Source organism: Spermophilus citellus, assembly GCF_964194105.1.
Source record: "Spermophilus citellus genome assembly, chromosome: 4".
Taxonomy (NCBI): Eukaryota; Metazoa; Chordata; class Mammalia; order Rodentia; family Sciuridae; genus Spermophilus; species Spermophilus citellus.
Window position 1 is genome coordinate 181,402,117 of NC_138185.1, and position 20,784 is coordinate 181,422,900.

General features: G+C 36.7%; 2 protein-coding genes across 4 annotated transcripts in view; one reads left to right on the forward strand and one right to left on the reverse strand.

Annotated features, from left to right (window-relative positions):
- Nucleotides 1-2,171, forward strand: part of PPP2R3C (protein phosphatase 2 regulatory subunit B''gamma) — a 37,947-nt gene extending 35,776 nt beyond the window's left edge. For all 3 annotated transcript variants that reach the window (XM_081291192.1, XM_081291193.1, XM_081291191.1), the window contains one exon: nucleotides 370-2,171. In XM_081291192.1, the coding sequence (XP_081147318.1) occupies nucleotides 370-558 (189 nt within the window). In that variant the 3' untranslated portion in view covers nucleotides 559-2,171. The remainder of the gene's footprint in view (nucleotides 1-369) is intronic.
- FAM177A1 (family with sequence similarity 177 member A1) lies at nucleotides 1,295-19,010 on the reverse strand (the record flags this gene model as incomplete). The annotated part of the gene is given in 7 exon segments (XM_081291195.1): nucleotides 1,295-3,634; nucleotides 5,247-5,344; nucleotides 6,616-6,682; nucleotides 12,628-12,801; nucleotides 17,509-17,532; nucleotides 18,866-18,986; nucleotides 18,988-19,010. Coding segments are annotated over 7 exon segments (714 nt in total). The 3' UTR covers nucleotides 1,295-3,427.
- Between the last annotated feature and the right edge of the window lie 1,774 nt (nucleotides 19,011-20,784).

Sequence of the window (20,784 nt, forward strand, 5' to 3'; positions counted from 1 at the left end):
TTCAGTCCTGAGTCTCCCAAAATAAACAAACCAATATGTTTTTTCATCACCAGTTAGAAGGTAACAGAAAAGTACTTGAAGTTAGTATGTATTCACAGAACACTGCATTAGCTAGTTCTACCACTAATTAGCTATGTAGCTTGAATTAAACTCTGAACCCAAGTTTCTTCATCTATAAAATGAGAAATAGCAAATCACATAGCTCAGGAATCTCCCAGTAAGACTCTGTGATTTTAGATAAAGGAGATTGCCTGTCAAGTAGAGAAGTAAAGCAAAAACTTTTATGAGAGCTTAACTGTCAGCTGTGAATTTTAGATCACTGTGATAAATACCAAGTAAATCAGATTTTACTGTATTTTTCTCTTGCAGGATGAAATCTTTGACATGGTAAAACCAAAGGATCCTTTGAAAATCTCTCTTCAGGATTTAATCAATAGTAATCAAGGAGATACAGTCACTACCATTCTAATTGATCTGAATGGCTTCTGGACTTATGAAAACAGAGAAGCCCTTGTTGCGAATGACAGTGAAAATTCTACAGACCTTGATGATACATGATCTCTAAAAAATTAGACTGTCTTAAAATGCTTGAATGCTGCATGTGAAACCTTTGAAGCAGAACTCCTTTAGAAATGGTTTAAATAAAATAATGTGTCTAAAAAACACAGCAAGTGTTTCGGTTCCTGGAATTTTGTTATATAGTTTGGAAACAATAGGACCAAATACTGCTTATTTAGGAGGTAAGTTCTGGTTTCATTTAGCTCAAGCTCAAATATGGCAAGTGTGATTTGCAGTAGGTACAGGGATATTCAGTTAAATCTGCATAATCTTTAGAGATAGAGGAAATTTTCTTGGAATATTTCTGATCCTCATACAGAATTAGAATATCTGAGGAATGGTTTAAATTATGGGCCATTTAACCTTCATTCTTCATCTAAAACATTATATGGTATCAGGGATGTTAAATGACTTTCCATTAGAGTGGAGCCATTTATTTCTAGGTTATAAGTGTTTGGACATGATCTTTTAATAGGATGATGTGTCAATAAAAATTACTAAAACTAATCACTGATATAAAAAGAAATCTGTCTACATTATTTAGCCAGTATACCACAGTTACATTTATAAAACTTAATTCCATATTATTTAAGGATTTTTGTTAGAAAATGTATTTAATTAAGTAAAGGCTAATTATACTAATTGTTGAGTTTAGTTTTTTTGAGATTAGAAGCAGAATATCATGAAGTGTTAAAAAGTAGGAAAAAGTGAAAGAGGCTTAAAATAAGACAAACCATTTAATGCATTTATGGGAAATTTTATAGTTTGCATAAACAAAAAAGTATAAAAATGTAAGGCACAGTGAATAACTATAAACATTACAAACTGGCTACTTTGGGCATGTAGTGAAAGTAAAATTCAAGAAACAAACCTTTCAAAGTCACTATCTTCATTCTACTATAGTCACAAAAGTTTCTAGGTAAACTAGATATTAGACATTAGAACCTGTAAGGAGAAGATTCAGAAGATCATGGTTAGAACACACCTGCCCTCACTTGATAGGTACTATTCTCAGTTTAAAACATATTGGAAGGAAGAGTGACGTCGCCCTGGCATATTTAAGAGCTGTTAATAAACTAATTTATGGTGACATTATACACAATGATGAGAATCCTTTAAGCACTAAGTTATATAGTTTACAACCATGAATAAAATTATTACCATCACATAGTATGAAACACCATGCCTTGAAATCTACATAACTGAAGATTCCTAAGAGTTTATCCTTCCTAAATTCAATTATCAGTTGAAGAATTTAAAGAACTTCAGCTTTCACTTGATGTTTCAACTTCCAGTTGAAATTTTTCAATTTTCAGTTGAACTGAATTCACACACACTGACAATACATAGATTTCTATGACATTTTGTTATAGATTTCTGCACATTTTGAGTGTTTTTTTAAACTATATCTTAGATAAAATTTAAAATTGAAAGCTTAACGCTATTTAGATGGCTGTTAATATAACCACTGAGTATTAAGTTTGTGAAAAGGCCCTTTTTTTTTTTTGGTACTGGGAGCTTTACCACTGAGCAACATCACCAGTCCTTTTTTATTTTTTTAACTCATCTTGTTAAATTGCTGAAGCTGGCTTCAAACTTCCTTCTGCCTTAGCCTATCATATCACTGGGATTACCAACTCACTCAGCTTGAAAAAGCTTTTAAGGTCAATATTTCCAAAACACTCCATTGCATTCATCTTTATCCACATTTAATTGTAAATCAAGTCATGCACACATCTCAGGGGTTCTGCACATGTTCAGAAATATTTTCAAAATTAGCTTCATATCATATAACTTTGTAAAGTTTGCAAATTAACTCAGGTTAATTAACCAGGTTGCTACTTCAAAATATGAATGAAATAAGGAACTAATTTAATTATTACTATGTACCTTGAACCACATTTAACAACTTCTGATAGCTTCAACCTATTCTGTACACCAATTCCCACCCAACTGCTCTGCCTGTCTGAGGCATTAAGGGCTGAATGAGTGATATAACGAGGATGCTATGTGGATAATCACTAGGTTTTACCATTTGAATACAAATATATTAATAAATTCATTCTTTAAATAATGTCAACATCATAAACAAAGCTGATTATTTAATTTGAATAACAACTTTCATTAAAAAAGGAAACTCAGGGCTAGGGATATTGCTCAGAGTACTTGCCTAGCATGCCCTGAATTCAATCCCTAGCACATATTTTAATATTTGGTGTAGTAAATTCAGATACTTTTCCATAAAAGTTATTCTTGATAAAAGGAAAATTCAGGGTGCTTCCATCTTGTTCCTTTTATTACACACTTAGTGAATCATGCTTTGTATGAAATTAATGGTTAAATAAATTAAATGCAAAGCATAAAATGCAAGGCATAACATGAGAAAATCTGGGAAAGGTCAATACTCATTTTAATCTGAGACTGTAGGATTATCAGCTCCAGTTACCCTAAATCAATAACTTACCTTTTTTTTAAACAAATAACAGAAAATTAACTCTTCTTTATTGATTAGGAATCTAGAATGTCCTTAACCTTTTTTAAAGATCATAAAACCAAAGCACTGTGCTGAGGGTGAGTTCAGTGGTAGAGTGCTTGTCTAGAAGGCACAAGGCCTTGGGTTCAATGCCCAGCACTGCAAAAGGAAAAAAACCAAAGCACTAATTTCAACATACAGCAAAAGCATAGTGCATATAAATTTCAGATCTGATTTTTGATAGTTAAAGCCTAATAATGGAGAAACATTTCTTGTTTCCAGATAACAATAATTTAAAATATAAATTAATTAAAGTTTCACTAAATAGAAAATATGAAAGTTCCTGGTATTAAAAAAAGAAAGCTTTAGGACTTGAAGTTTGATAGTCATTTCATTCTATTGTGGAACAGAGACTGAATTTTGTTTGCTTTCCATAATTACTTCACAGTCTTCCTCCATTTCAAAATTAAGATTCACAAATGAACTGGACACCACTGTTTCTGGTTGATCTGTCTGAACAATGGAATTATCCTGAAGCTTGCTCTGTTGGTATTGTCTTTCTGCTTCTTCAGACATCCTATTTTCTTCTTCTTCTTCTTCTTCCTAAAAATGGGAAATATCAGTACTTGAAATGTTAATGTCCAAAAGAACAGTAGTTCTTCTCTCACCACAGCTTTTCATACTTTTTTAATTATTATAAAAGTTATTAGGGCTGGGGTTGTGGCTCAGTGGCAGAGTGCTTGCCTAGCATGTGTGAGGCACTTGGTTTGATTCTCAGCACCACATATCAATAGATAAAAAAAATAAAGGTCCATTGACAACTTTAAAAAAAAATTTAAAAATAAAAGTTATTATATAAAATATAAATCAAGTCAAGTTATTTTTAAAACATGGTCTAGAACTAGCTTAGATGAGTCCTGAATTAACTTTGACAGGGGCTTTTTTAAAAATTTAGATTAAGCCTATCTAAATTTAAAAATTGGCAAATAAGGCAGTTCCTGCCCTGAAGAGGTTTATAATCTAGTAGGGAAGTTAAGACAGGTGAAAAGTATTAAAACAAATAAGTACTATAAAGATTTAGAAAAGAGGGGTTTGGGTTGTGGCTCAGCAGTGGAACACTCGCCTAGCATGTGGGGGGCCCTGGGTTTGATCCTCAGCACCACATAAAAATAGATAAATATATTGTGTCCAACTAAAAAATAAATACTAAAAAATTTTAAAAATAAAAGTAATTTCTAGTTCTTCAACTCTAAATTAATTGAGAAGGTGGCATCTGTTTTGTACCCTTTGATAGTGATAGTTAATACAGAGTAACCTTTCAGGGAAGATTAATTAGGGGTGTGAGAATTAAGATAGACCATTTAGGAAGCTATTATAATAGTCCTAATGAGGTAATGGGGCTCTAAACAGGGCTTGTAGTGTAAATCTTCACAACTTCTACATACTAACTTCACTTGAATTGCTATTTTTAATTTGCTTGAAGGAGAATAATAGATACTAGTATCTATTTGTGTGCTGCTCAGTATACACTAGGTGCTAGTCTAAGCATTTGAGACATTAATTCATTAAACCTAGTATAGAGGTAGTGGTTCTCATTTATAAAGATAAGGAAATTGAAGTTAGAAGTACCAGAGCCAGATTTTGAGTTTAAAGCCTTTGGTTCTTAAGCCTATGTTCTTAAAGCACTAAATCTTTCTAATTCTTTAGGTCTAAACTCCTGTCATCCCCCACCCTAAGGCCTCACTACCTCCTGCAGAAATAATAGTCCTCACATCTTTGCACTTTCATAGTGGGCACATATTCATTTTTGATAACACTTCTATATCCAGTCTTACATGCCCAAGTACAGAGGCTGAGTCTTGTTTCTTCATCTTAAAATTAGAATGATTCAAAAAGTGGTATGTGAAGATTAATGTATATAAGGCAACTCACACAGGACTAGCACAATGAAACATAACTAGTTTTTGCACATGGATCTTAAGGAAATTCCATTTTTAAACAATCCTAAAATGTATATTGTTTTTATAAACTAAAGGAGCTATCTTTAGTGATAGAACACTTGCCTAGCATATGCAAGGCCCTGCGTTTGATCCCCAGCAGCAAACACAAAAAATAAAGGTGCTATCTTTTGGGCAGCTGCATAAGCTTATTATGCAACCCATCAAATCTATAGCAAACCAAACCAAATAAAAAAAAATATAAAAAGGAGACATACCTCTTTCTTCATCCGGTAATACTCATCAATGGCATATTGGTATTTTGGGGTGCTAATACCCAAAACAGATGCAATCTTCTCTCCAAGAAAGTCGCACACTAAAGACACAAAATTTAAAAGAAAATTCCATAAACATTTTTTGAGCACTTTCTGTATGTAAGACACTAGAATACAAAAGTTACTGTTCCTATGCTCAAGGAGATTACTGAAACCCAATTTGTCTTTCCTCATTTCTCTAAGAAGCATTAGTAGCATTTTTTGGGCTCCCAGCAACAGTCTGTTCACATTTCTATTATAACATTTCTTTTTTTTTTTTAAGAGAGAATTTTTTTAATATTTATTTTTAGTTCTCGGCGGACACAACATCTTTGTTGGTATGTGGTGCTGAGGATCGAACCCGGGCCGCATGCATGCCAGGCGAGCGCGCTACCGCTTAAGCCACATCCCCAGCCCTCTGTTATAACATTTCTTGCCAGAAATTATAATGATCTGTTACATGTCTATTTCTTTTAAGAAAAATGTATACCTTAGAAGGTTGGCTATCACTGAGCTGAAGAAGGGGGTTACTTTCTCATTTAGTGCCTATCATGTGGCAGCCATGGGGAAAGGTTACGCTTAGATATATTAAAGGACTTGTCTAAGCTGAGCTGATAAAGCAGATCTAAAATTGAACTCTAGGTTTAAAACTCATGTTCTTTCCATTACACCAGACTGTCTTGCATATAGTGAGTACTTGCAAATGTTTGTTGAATCAATTACTATTCACAATATGCTCTAGTAAAAGACTGAAATAGAAGCTATGAAGAAGTTAAAATTGGAAGCGGAAGAAAAGTTTTATGGTTAATCTATATTTAAATTAGCATAATTAAGTCATTAGTTGATAATTAATTTCCTTCAGAAATAAGATGTATTTCAGTTTAAAATAAAAACTATAGATGAAGTAAAACTACAGGCTTTAGACTAAGTAACATGATAGAACAAGAACAAAACCAGTTAAGAAACTCAATGACAGTAGCATTATAGATGCTAACAGACTGGGCACAGTGGCACACTCCTATAAACTCAGTGATTTGGGAGGCTGAGACAGAAGAATCACAAGTTCAAGGCCAGATTGGACAACTTTAGCAAAACCCTGTCTCAAAAAGTATGAAGTGCTAGGGTGTATCTCAGTGGTAAAGTACCTCTGGCCTCAATCCCCAGTGCCAAAAAATAAAACCAGAAGCTGAAGAATGTACAAATTAGATTATATTAATCTTCCAATGCAAGCTAGCATCTCTTTTGTTTCTCCCTTAAGTTTGAAACTTGGCAAAGTTCTTATTCTTGGAGTATATTACAGCAGTTATGCAATTTTCAAACAGAAAAACAATACCTGAAAGGGTTGATGTGGCAGCCCGAAGCATGTAAAACCATAAGTAGGGGCCCCAGGTAAGTTTTGTCTGCAACAAGAAGTCAGATTAGCAACATTCATACTTAAAGCCATTCTTTGGTTATGAATGAAGTAGAAGGAAGTAGTCAAATAGGTACATAGAATATACACATGCTGCAATGCAATCAAAAATTTTAAATCTTTAAAGACAGGATTCCACGAAGATATTTTACATTTGCCCATCTAATTACTACCGACCTTAAGCCCACAGAAGAACCAAAAAAAAAAAAAAAAAAAAAAAGATGCAGCCACTGAAATGAAGTTAATAATTCAGTCTAGATTATTTACAAATTGATGATAATCTGAAGTCTTTCTCCTGTCTTGCTTTTTTATCTTAAATGTTCATAAGCACAACACCAGGGATGATATAAAAATCAAGAGAACCATAAGAATCACACAATCCAACACACTTATATTACAGTGGGGGAGTTAAGGAGTAGGGAGTTGAAGCAGGATAAGTAAGGGTACACCAAAGGAGCTTTTAATAATGAGAATATGAGAGACAAGTGGAAAGATGAGTTATTTGTTTCCTTAAAGATTAAAAAGGGACTAGAATATACAACCCAAGACCACTTCAGTGTGTATTTGGTAGTTCAGGGCCACAGACAGAATGCAGTCTACACCACGTACCTCCATAAAGTGCTTTTATGAAGTACTTGCCAAATAGATGACAGTTTGCCTCTGATAAAACTCATAATTAATGCAGATATCCTTCACTGTACCAATATTTTCCTTTATCACAAGAAAACATTGAAGCTACTCTGGAGCCTGAGGCAAGAGGGGAGACTGCAAGTTCAAGGGCATGCCTGGGCAATCTCAAAATAAGAAACAGCTGGGGATTTAGCTCAGTGGTGGAGCACCACTGGGTTCAATCCCCAGTACCATTTAAAAACAAAAAACCAGGTATGGAAGATTGAAGCAGAAGGATCCCTCGAGTCCAAGAATTAAAAACAGCCTGAGCAACATAGTGAAAACCCATCTCAAAAATTAAAAAAAAAGAAAGAAAAGAAAACATGGAACATAGTATAAAGCCTGCAAATCGAATACATTAACAATTACTTTAATATTGTTTCTTGGGAGGAAAGATAAACTTGTCCATAATTGTTTTAGCTAAGATATTTTAAACCATGCATTGTGGCACACACCTGAAAACCCAGCAGCTCAGGAGGCTGAGGCAGGTGGATCACAAGTTCAAAGATAGTCTCAGCAATTTAGCAAGGCCCTAAGCAACTTAGATCGTGTCTCAAAATATTAAAAAGGCTGGGGTAGTGGCTCAGTTGTAGAGCATTTGCCTCGCACATGGAAGGCACTGGGTTTGATCCCCAGGACCACATTAAAAAAAAACAAAAAAACTAAATAAACAAAATAAAGGTATTGTAAACATTGGCAACTAAAAATATTTTTTAAAAAAAAGGACTGGGGATGTGGCTCTGGTTAAGTGCCCCTGGGTTCAGTCCCCGATACCAAAAAAAAGTAGACAGTCTTGCCATGAAAAGTAGGTATGCCAATTTCTTTGATGGTTTATATGAAAAGATATAGAAGTGAGGTAGTGCTAGCAAAAAAAATAGAGTCAACCAAAAAATAACATATGTTATTGACTCATTGGATTAAATATTGTATTTTCTACATTCAGAGCAAGGTACGTCTCATATCTGATGTGAGGATTACTTTAAAGACTCAGTTTTAAGAAATTATGACTTTATGGTTTACAGCAAATGGGACAGTAGCAGAAGTATAAGGAATGAGACCAAATTCCATAACACAAAATAAATGACAAGGGCAAGGGAACTATTAAGGACTAGGCAAGCTAGCAGGTGCAGTCAAATGCATCTGTAATCCCAGCAACTCAGGGTAAGGCAGGAGGATCGCAAGTTCAAGCCATCCTCAGCAACTTTATAAAACCATGTCTCAAAACATAAAAAGGACTGGAAAAGCAGCTCAGTGGTAATGGTCCCCAAGTTAATTCCCCAGTACAAAAAAAAAAAGGCATGCTTTGAAAGAAAGCATATATTTACTTCTCAGTGCCACAATTCTTATGGGGTTGTTTCCAGAGACAGTAAGTACTAACATCCAAGCTAGGACTACTAAAGAACTGAACTGTTTCAGAGGTGAGGAACTAGATAAAGATTCCTGAATAAAATCTATCATTATCCCACACTATTATGCAGAATTAATTTAAAAGGCCCTTTATACCTGACCTTACTGAGATAGCTCAATAGTCTAAACTGGAACTGTGCCTCCACTTACAGCATCACTACCACCACCATCCCAGTTATAGCAAAACTTGGACAAGATCTTGGGTCCTTCGAGGCTTTAACTTTATAATGCTAAAACTCAAAATGTTTCATTTTTTTCCTACAAAATTTGAAGTATTCATCTTTTCCTTCCCCAACAAGACCTGATACCTCTTGTTTTAAAACTTTTCAGATTATAAAAAGTAATGCTTTGGGCTGGGGTTGTAACTCCATGGAAGAGAGCTTGCCTAGCATATGTAAGGCATTGGGTTCAATTCTCAGCACTACATATAAATAAATAAATAAATAAATAAAGGTCAATCCACAACTAAAAAATATTTTTTAAAAAAGTGATGCTTGGGCTGGGATTGTGGCTCAGCGGTAAAGCGCTTGCCTAATATGTACAAGGCCCTAGGTTCGATCCTCAATACCACATAAAAATAAATAAATAAATATAAATCCAACTTACTTAAAAAAAAAGTGATGCTTATTATAGAACACTTAGAAAATGGAGTGAAATCTTTAAAAAATAAAGCCACCCATTTCCACCACCTTCATTAACATTTTTTAAAATAGTATTTTGTTGTAGATGGATACAAAACCTTTATTTTATTTATCTTTATGTGGTGCTGAGGATCAAACCCAGGGCCTTACACATGCTAGGCAAGCGCTCTACCTCTGAGCTACAGCCCCAGCCCTTATCATTAACATTTTAGTCTATCTTTTCACTTTTTTCATGTGTGTGTATGTGTGTGTGTTTTATAATACTATTATATTATCTATCTATATTATAATTTTATAATACTATTATATTTATCTTTTCCCCCACTTACTATAATAATTAAGCTTATTAAGCTCATTTCCTTATAGGCTTAAAGGTGTAATTAACTAGGCCCAAAATATAATCAATTTAGAAAGTTTTTCACCCATACCACAAAACTTCAATCTGGAGAATTTATCAATCAATATTCACCAGCAATGAGCATATGAGAGTGCCATTCCCTTTAGATCTGCCATACCACCTGACCTTCTCCTTAAAAAAATTGACAGGCAAAAATTACGAATTTTGAATTCTGACTATAGTATTCCTTGTTTATCCAGTTTTACTTCCCATGGTTTCAGTTACCAGCAGTCAACGTTGGTCTGAAAATATTAAATGGAAAATTCCAAACTTTGGGAGAGGTCACACTGACATAACTTAAGAATCACACTGTTATTACAGTATGTTGTTCCATTTTATTATTAGTTGTTAATTTCTTACTGTGCTTAACTTATAAATTAAACTTTATCATATATATAGGGAAAAAGTACATATAAGATTCAGTTCTTTAGGATATAGCTCTTGCCTAGCATGTAAAGGCTCTAGATTCAATTAAAAAAAATTGTTTTTGAGGGACTAGGATTAAACCCAGAAATGCTTTACTACTCTACCACTGAGCTACATGCCAAGCCCTTTTTAATTTTGAGGTAGGGTCTCATGAAATTGCTCGGGTTGGGTTGGATTTATGAATTTATGATCCTCCTGCCTCTTTCTCTGGAATGGCTGGGATTACAGGCATGTACCACTATGCCCAGCTTAGATCTTCATTTCTTATTCTCTATCTGTATCTTACGCCAAGAATATTTATCTTAAATCTTCACTTTAAATACCAAGTTTTAATTGGGTCTGTGTAAATGTAGGATTTTTTTTTTTCCAAAAGTACCCATGGCTAAAAACCGAGAAAACCCTTAGTAGTAGCCCTGCTATGGTTTGAATGAGCTCCCCAAAAACAGTCTTGGAAATTTAATCCCTAATGCAAGTGCTGTGAGGTAGGGCCTAATGAGAGGTGATGAGACCATGAGGGCTCTGCCTTCTTGAATAAATTAATAATATTGTCACAGGAGTAGGTTATAGAAAGGCAAGTTTCTCTTCTCCTTCTCTCTCTTCCAGTCTTGGACTTCCCACCCTCACAACTGTAAATGAATCAAGTTTTGTTCCTTATAAGTTATGCAGTCTATTTTTCTGTTATTGGCAGCACAAAATGGACTAAGACAATCCCTATATGTGGAGGATAAAAAGAGACAGCAATTAATGGTAACCCAGAGAGAATGCCCAAATGGAGAAAACTTCCCAGCAGCTGTGGCCTTAGAGCATGCAGTTACCCACGGCATATAACATAAAAGGAATCCTAGGATTCTGGATGATGAAAAATAAATAACACAACTTTAATTTTTTTTTCCTGCCCTCTGATTTTCTGCTGACCCTGGATTTAGTCCCTAGAACCACCACCAAAAAAAAAAAAAAAAAAGGGGGGGGGGAGCCAGAAGACAAGGGAGCCTTCTGATGCAGTTCATGTCAGAACACAATGCAGGCTCAAGCAGAAGAATAAAGAGTGACTCTAGAGAGGCAAACCCAAGCTTTAAATGATGCTTAGTCCACAAACACAAGAAAGATTAATGGCAACTAGAAGTAGTTAACATGGTTCTCTGCTATCAAAATGTTCCAAGATTCAGATGCAGATCATCTGTGAACATACTCCAATATGGTGAAAGATTTTTCTTTCTTTTTCTTTTTTTTTTTTTTTTGTTACTGGGGATTAAACCTAGGGGCACTTTACCACTGAGCTACATCCAAGCCCTTTTATTTTTTTGAGACAGGGTCTCACTAAGTTGCTGAAGTTGGCCTTGAAATTGGGATCCTCAGCCTCCCGAGTCACTCGGATTACAGATGTGCACCACTGCTCCCAGCTAGATATAACTAATTCTCTAACCTGTTACTATGGTTTATTTTCTTCATAGCACTTTTCAAAGTCTGATAATTATAGTATACATTTGTTTATTGTCCATCTTCTAACTAGCATAGGATAACAAATTTATATTGCCCACTGCCATATCACTAGCAACTAATATAGTGCATGTTAGAAAGTACACATTGTAAATATGGGATCAACTGGACTCTCAATACAACTACTTGAATGGGTAGCACTCCTTTTTTAAAATGTTTTATAAACTTATAGTCCCTTTCTGTATAATTTTAAAATTCTTAAGAACTGCACACTAATTAAAACTTGAGACCATATAAAAAGAACTGACAATTCTTAAGTGCTAGAGTAGAAACCATCAGGGTAATATGGTCCAATTCAAAGGGACTGAGGTAGGGCTCACTGGTGCAAGCCTGTAATCCCAGCAATTTAGGAGACTGGGGCAGGAGGATAGCAATTTGGTGCCAGCTTTGGCAACTTAGCAAGGCCCTCAGCAACCTAGACCTGACTCAAAATAAAAAATAAAAAGGGATGTGTTACAGCTCAGTGGTAGAGCACCCCTGGGTTCAATCCCCAGGACTGAAAAAAGAAAAAGAAACTAGGATTCTAGAAATTTAATAAAATATATATATATTTTTTATAGAAGATGGGCATGCTGGCACACGCCTGTAATCCCAGCTATTCAAGATGCTGAGTCAGGAGAATTAGGAGTTCAAAGCTAGGCTATATAACATATAGTAATACTATCTGAAAAGAAAGAAAAGAGAAAATTCTTATATAAATCATTTGACAGTGACAAGAACTCTTGATAGTTCAGGCTATTCAACTGCTAGAAATATTTTCATCCACATTATATAAAATACAATTTTCTACCAAAATCACAATGTATAATTTTATAATGAGAATATAGTTGGGTTTAATTCTCAAGCCCCTCTTTTCAATTGTTTTCATTAATCAAAAGATGACCAATATCAACCTACCGGATCAATAGAAGGCAAAACATCTTTCTTCTCTAGTCCATCAACTTCATCTTCATCTGTACTGTATTCTTCCATTGTTTCACCACTAACAAAGTGGATGACCCTCCTTGGAACTTTCTTCTTTTTTCCTATGACTCCCAGTTCTACATTTTCAAAGCCTCTTTCATTACTCATCTATATCAATAATAAATTAAAAACATGAGTTTCAAATGAAATTTTCTTTCATCACGCACACACACACACCAAAAATGTTTAGTTTAATTTAGGGACTTAAAAACAGAAACCAATCCTTAAGTAATTTTTTTTAAATCATATAAGAGTATAATATATATGTAGAGTTAATTTTTAAAAATTTTCATAATCACCAAGGTTACAGAAAACAGAATAAAAAATTTTGTTTAGGTCAATAAGTATATATCAAGCACTTAGAGTCAGAGCAATCTCAATGCTATATATATATAAATATGTACTGGACACCCATAATTTTAAACAATAATGAGAATTAAGGAAGTATTAGTAGAAAGCATAAAAAAACATGCACACATATACATATTAAGTGTATAAAATAAGCAAACTGTATTAGGGAATTATTTTGGATTTGAGTTTAGCTATGTATTGCCGCAGTCTGGCTGACTGGGCAAAATAACGGGGGGGGGGGGGGGGGGGGGGGCAGTGACAAGGAACTTGTGAAGGTTGATGGTTGATACAGCGGGAACCGCTTTATTGTTGGACAGTAGAGGTATATATACACTTAACTGATTATACACAGCTTGTTTCAATTAACATCCAGATACATCAATTGGTCATTAAGGAATCCTCATCATCTTAATAATTACACACAGCTTAAGTTAATTGACATAATCTAGACACAGAAGTCAGTCATTAAGGAATTTCTATCATCTTAATGGCTCGCTGGCGAAGTGCCAGGCGCCATCTTGACTTGTCTGTGGCTCTCAACAATGTATGACCATAAGAAAAACAGTTCAGCTTAACTTAAAAATCTCTCCTTACACAAAACAGGACTCCTAAATTCAAGTGCCTTTGGGAGCCAAGCAAGTATCAAAAATGAGTAAAACTCTATAGAGATGGGTGGATCCTGCAGAGAATGCATGCCCCAACTAAAGACATTTAAACTAGGAAAAAAATATTTTTAGATACTATGCAAGTCAAATAAAAACACATCTATAAGCCAAACCTGAAAAGCAGACCATTGGTGTTCTATCCCTAAACTTCCAAATGTCTTAAGTTAATGGTATACATGTAGCAACAGGCTTTTTTTTTTTTTTTTTTTTTTTGTACCAGGGATTGAACTCAGGGGCACTCAACCACTGAGCCATATCCCCAGCCCTATTTTGTATTTTATATAGACAGGATCTCACTGAGTTGCTTTTTGTCTCGCAGTTGCTGAGACTGGCTTTGCACTTGCAACAGCCTCCCGAGATGCTGGGATTACAGGCATGCACCACTGCACCCAGCTCCAGAAGATTTTTTATTGTAAAAAATTGTATAAATTTTAAAACTACTTGTACAGTAGTCTATGGAATTCTAACTACATCCAAATTTTACTCCTAGAGAAATACTAATTTTATCATGTACATGCAGTTGTGTTTCAAATTCAAAGTAAATGCATACTGTGGAAGATGATGAAGAGCTTCGGTTTACTGTCATTTTACCTCAATTTTAAACTCTTAAGTCTCAATTTCACAAAGGGACAATACATAATGGTGAAGAAAAACCTGACAACTGTGGTTACATCCACAAATAGGAACTCAGTTATGGGAAAAAGGTTAAGGCAAGTGAGTGATCAAGAAAACTTTTAATTTTTTTTTGCATTTGCTATTGGTTTGTGATGAGAATATGTTCATGTATTACTGGTATAATTTAAAAACTAAACCAAAGTAAGATATATAGGACTACAAAACTGCCATAATTAGAGTCATGTTGGTATTCTCTAGGATAGTCCATAGCACAGAAATTTTATCTCTATAAAGATTCTTATAATTATGGGCAAATGTAATTTATACCCATGATTGTTGTTCAACCACAACAAAAGTTCTTTGAAGTGGAGTTACAGAGATGTGATTATATTGATAAACACAGTAGAATGGAATTACTCAGTTATATAAGTATAAGCAACTTTATTTTTATGCACTGTATTCTATCAATTCTCTAAGGTCCTTTTCAGAAAACAGATACAGTTCTTATCTGTCTTTTACTTTCCAAAGGTGAGTTTAGTCATTAGCCAGGATTTGAATCCAGGTATAACCAACCCAAAGATATCATTGGTAGCAACTAACAACTGCGATATAGGAAGCTGCAGATCATGAAAATTTTGATAACATGGGCTTATCATTGGGTTATCCTGGAAAAAAAATTCAAAATTGTCTCCAGGTTGTCTGGAAAGTTCAAACAAATTCTAGCCCTTAGTAAAAATCAATGAACTGATTGTATCATGATCAAAATGGGGAAGAGTGGTTCACCCAAACCACTTTTTCCTGTACCACACTCCCTCAGTTCCCAGCACTTACAGCCAATCTCATGTCTCCCCTAAGATTTGGTTTATGGTAAGCAACCTAGTGAGACCCTGTCTCAAAATTTAAAAAAAAAAAAAGTTTTTGAGTTTATGGTTATCCTGATATCAATGTTTCCTTTTGGACTATGACTTGGCTTTTTAGATTCCTTAATTTCCTATGCCAAGCAAAGCCAGAAGTTAGATTAGATCTCCAGTCAGTAAATAGAGCTCATATCTTTCATAATATGATACCATACCATACCCTGCCAGTGTCACCCCCAGGAGAGAAATAATGAGAAGCTCTCTGTAGCAATCTCAGCAACTCAGGCAAAGGCAGGAGGATCACAAGTTTGAGGCCAGCATCAGCAACTTAGGGAAGCCCTAAGCAATTTAGTGAGATCATGTCTTCAAAAAATAAAAAGGATTAGGGCCAGGTGCAGTGGTGCACACCTGTAATCCCAGTGACTCAGGAGGCTGAAGCAGGAGGTTCAAATTCAGTCTCAGCAATTTAGCCAGGCCCTAAGCAACTCAGCAAGATCCTGTCTCTTAATAATTATAAATAAATATTTTAAAAAGGGCTGGAGATGTGGCTCAGTGGTTAAATGCTCCTGAGTTCAATTCCTGGTTACCTGCCTCCACCACCCCACAAAAGAGATTTTATTTAAGCCCTTTCTTTTAAAAGTTTAAAATTAATGTTTGATATAGTAAATCTCAAATTTTAGGTTTATCATTTTAAGCAGGGTCAGCAAACTTTCTGTAAAGGCCAGATAGTAAATGTCTTAGGCTTTAGACCAGAAAACCTCTTCACAATTAAACTCTGTGAAAGCAGACATCAATGACAAGTCACTTACATGGACACTACCTAAAAAAGAGGTGTGGCTGGTGCTCCAATAAAATTTACATAAAATGGATAGCTAGCTGGAAATGTCTCATGGACTGTAGTTTGTCCACTCCTGGTCTTAAAGAAGCAGAATGGCGCGAGTAAAAAGTCTATGAAAGACAATTTATGATGTGGAATTCTAACCTGCATTCAGTGGACAGGAAGCAATGAGTTAGACATTGCCAAGTAAAACCAGAAAATAATTTGGTATGAAATTTCAATAATTATAAAAAGTACTCTCATTTTTTGTAAATAGTAAATCTCTCACTTATACAAATTCCATAAAAAATTTTAATTGTTTACTGTCACTTATACAAATTCTACACTAATGAATTCTAAAGATCTGAAGAGTTTCATAACACCAAGGAATTATGAAATGTAATATCTGTTAACATTTAATTATGCTGTATGGTTAACTGGATTGTAAATCTGCTTACCTTGATCCTCAGGACCTGTTTTTAATGGCACATACTCCCATGGCACCCAGGACTTCTTTAAAACACATAGTACACTTGGAATTTTTTTTTGCATCACCTTCTACTAGGGAGTTAGCAACAAAGACACCTCTTTTAAACCAACAGTTCCTCTAACATCTCTGTGTGGTAAATAGAGGTGCTAAATTAAGTAGTACTGAAATTTTAACTCCTTTGAAAATACTCAGAGAGGCTGCTGGATACAAGGTCACAACAGTACTAAATGGCCTGATTACACACCTAATTCTAAACATAGATCCTATCTCTCTTAATTTCTTCTTTACATGACACTTGGTGTTTGTCAGTTCTTATAAATTTGGGAAGGAGTATAGAATGGCAGCCTTTCCATCCACCCGATCTCCACCTCCTTGGTCTCTTCCTCTTGCTAAGTTCAAACCCTTGGCATAAACAGGGAAAATTTTAAAATCGTCTGTATAGTATGAGTTCATTTGTATTTAATAAAAAAGAAAAGAAATGCATAGAAATAATAGTTAATTTGGGGGAAATAAGAATATGAGGAAAGGGCAGTAGGTATATTCCTGTAAATTTTTACCCTTTGCTCCACAACCTTCTTTACTATTTAAATATTATAACCAACAATATGAAAACTACATAACACCACTAAACCAAAAAAACAGTCTCCATTGAAACATTTATCTGGCATATTAGTACAGTTATATTTACTTAGCTAATACAAAGCTGAAGTAGTGGTGAAAACAGTTCTAGTGACAAAAAGAAAAAACAAATGGAAAAGCCCATCAATCTCTGTGGCCTTGAAGGTTCAGTGCAAGTATACCTGTCAACAAGAAGTCAAACTGAAAATGAAGTTAATCAATTAGTGTTGTCCCCTGAACTCTCAAACTGAAAATGAAGTTAATCAATTAGTGTTGTCCCCTGAACTCCTTGCATATTATCCTCCTCCTGCTCAAATAGGAAAAAAAAAAAATCCACACAGAGATTAGTATGTGGAAAAACTGTTAGTGCAAATTGCATATTATACTATGAGCTATACTTACATTCAGGAACAATTCTTTAAGAACCTGTAGTTTGGGGAAGATGTCTTACTAACAATTCAGGTACTTAGTCTCAAAACTGAAAGCACTGGAAAAGCTTTCCCACAGAATTGGGAAATTTCTGAATATTAACAACTCCAGGTTGTTCTGTTTTTCAGTATGGGGATTGAACCCAGGAACACTCTAACGCTGCCCTACATCCCCATCCCCCCCCCCCTTTTCTTTTACTTGTAGATGGACAGATACCTTTATTTTGTTTATTTATTTTTATGTGGTGCTGAGAATCCAACCTGGCGCCTCGCACGTGCTAGGCGAGTGCTCCACCGCTTAGCCACAACCCCAGCGCCCCCATCCCTTTTTATTTTGAGATGGTGTAGAACTTTGAATCCTACTGCGTCAGTCTCTGGACTAGTTGGGTTTACACAGGCCTGCAACCCCAGGTTTTTAACTGTCAAAACTACACGCGTCAGCGGGTTCCCGTTAAAGTAATTCCTTCATTGGTTTTACTTGGTCAAAGACCAAGATTCACCACTAATTTAGACTATCAATCCAAAACAAATGTCCACAAACTTTACCTAACTCGCTACACTGCACTGCCCAATACAGTAACCACAAGCCAATGTGGCTAACGCGCACTTGCCATGTGGTCAGTCGCAACTGAGATGGACTGCTAACTTAAAATATTCAGGATTTCAAAAAAAAAAAAGTAAAATACCTTCTTAATTTTCATATTATACGTTAATTTTTTTAATAAAATGGGTTAAATAAGACACCATATTAAAATTAGTATCACCGGTTTCTTTTTACTTTCTTGTGGCTATTGGAAAACTTCGAATTACAATTAACTGTGCGGCTCTGAGTTTTAGTCACTTCGTTGGTAAAATGGGGTAACACCCACCTCGCCCGGTTATAAGAATCAAGTCAATGAAAGCCTGTAAATGCTTCTGGGCAGATGCCAGGGGAGGCGCTGGCTCCACAGGGAACTGAGAAGTGACTAAACTGCGTCACCTGGCTTTCAACTGCTTTTAAGGACAGCCTTTTGGAGACACGCCTGTTTTCTCTCGCTCCCAACCACTAGCTGGAATATCCCCCCCGGAAATCCAAGGCGGCCCCAGAGTCCGCGGCGCTGCCAGCGAAAGGGCTGGTGAAGGAAGGGCGCCCCAACCGGGCGGAGGCGTCCGCTTCTTCCCTGAATTGGTTTCTTGGAGCAAAGGCAGGGATATGGTGCGGGGGAAGCCCCGAACTCACATCCTGCAGGCGGCCTGCTTGGAAGAAGGCCGGGCAGGCCAAATAGGTAGTGAGTTGACAGGGCGAGGAAGCGCTCGGTTCTCCTGGCCTCAGCCTCCGCGGCCCCACCTACCTGCCGCTCCGAGTCTCCGAAAGCCGCAGCTCCCGACACAGCGACGGTTTCTCCTTCCACACTGCCCACCGGCTCCCGGTCCATCGTTGTCGTCGCCACAGGGCTGCTGGCAAGATAGAGTAATGGCCGATAAGCCCACTTCCATCCTCCGCCTCCCCGCCCGGTGGATGGCCGAGCCCCGCAGTCCCAACCAGGGACTCACCAGCAGCGCCCGCCTGGCGCCACGCCCAGCTAAGTCACTGTAGGAGCGACCTGGGGACCGTGAGGGGTGGGGCCGACTTGAGGGGCGGAGCTAGCCTGAGCGCGCTAGCCAGGTTCGGCACCTTTGGGCCCAGCTGACCGGTTTGGGAGGCGCAACCACCCGGCTCGCGCCGGGCAGATCGGGGCGGGGCCTTCTGTTGCACTGTTTCCGGCCAGGCCCACGTCGGGAGCTCGCGGAACCGCCGCCTGGCACCACCCATGACATCATGCCTCGTACCTGTAACTAAGCTAGGCGTGCGGATTTCTGCGCAGTAGCTTACCAGCCACGCCCTCAGTCACCCTCCCAGACCTTAGTTTTCTTACAAGTAAAATGAGAACAGTTGCGTGCTGAGCGTCAAAGGCTACTGATGTACTGATAAGATGCGGTTACTATGTAAAAATGCCTGGCATATGCTGCATAGTCCATTCCTAACATGGATGACAGACCAGCCAAAACACCTTTTAAAATAAGAACCCCAAAGGTGAATTCTGCTTACATTTGTCTGAAATACTTAATTTTTTTTTAATTGATTGTTCAAAACATTACAGAGCTCATGATACATCATCTTTCATACATTTGACTCAATTGGGTTTTGAACTCCCATTTTTACCCCAAATACAAATTGCAGAATCACATCGGTTACACACTCACATTTTTACATAATGGCATATTAGTAACTGTTGTATTCTGCTACCATTTCTATCCCCTACTATCCCCCCTCCCCTCCCCTCCCATCTTCCCTCTCTACCTCCTCTGCTGTTGTTCAATTCTCTCCCCTTATTTTTTCCCTCCCCCTTGCCCCTCACAACCTCTTATAATTTTGTGTATCATTGAAGGTCTCCTACCATTTCCATATGCTTTCCCTTCTCTCTCCCTTTCTCTCCCCCCATTCGTCTTTGTTTACTGTTAGTCTTTCCCTCATGCTCTTCCTTCCTGTTCTGTTCTTAGTTGCTCTCTTTATATCAAAGAAGACATTTGGCATTTGTTTTTTAGGGATTGGCTAGCTTCACTTAGCATAATCTGCTCTAATGCCATCCATTTCCCTGCAAATTCTATGATTTTGTCATTTCTTAGTGCTGCATAATACTCCATTGTGTATAGATGCCACATTTTTTAATCCATTCATCTATTGAAGGGCATCTAGGTTGGTTCCACAGTCTAGCTATTGTGAATTGTGCCGCTATAATCATTGATGTGGCAGTATCCCTATAGTACACTCTTTTAAGGTCTTCAGGGAATAGTCCGAGAAGGGCGATAGCTGGGTCAAATGATGGATCCATTCCCAGCTTTCCCAGGAATCTCCATACTGCTTTCCAAATTGGCCTCACCAATTTGCAGTCCCACCAGCAGTGTACAAGTGTACCCTTTTCCCCACATCCTCGCCAACACTTATTGTTGTTTGACTTCATAGTGGCTGCCAATCTTACTGGAGTGAGATGGTATCTTAGGGTAGTTTTGATTTGCATTTCTCTGATTGCTAGAGAGGGTGAGCATTTTTTCATGTACTTGTTGATTGATTGTATGTCCTCCTCTGAGAAGTGTCTGTTCAGGTCCTTGGCCCATTTGTTGATTGGGTTATTTGTTATCTTATTGTCTAATTTTTTGAGTTCTTTGTATATTCTGGATATTAGGGCTCTACCTGAGGTGTGAGGGGTAAAAATTTGTTCCCAGGATGTAG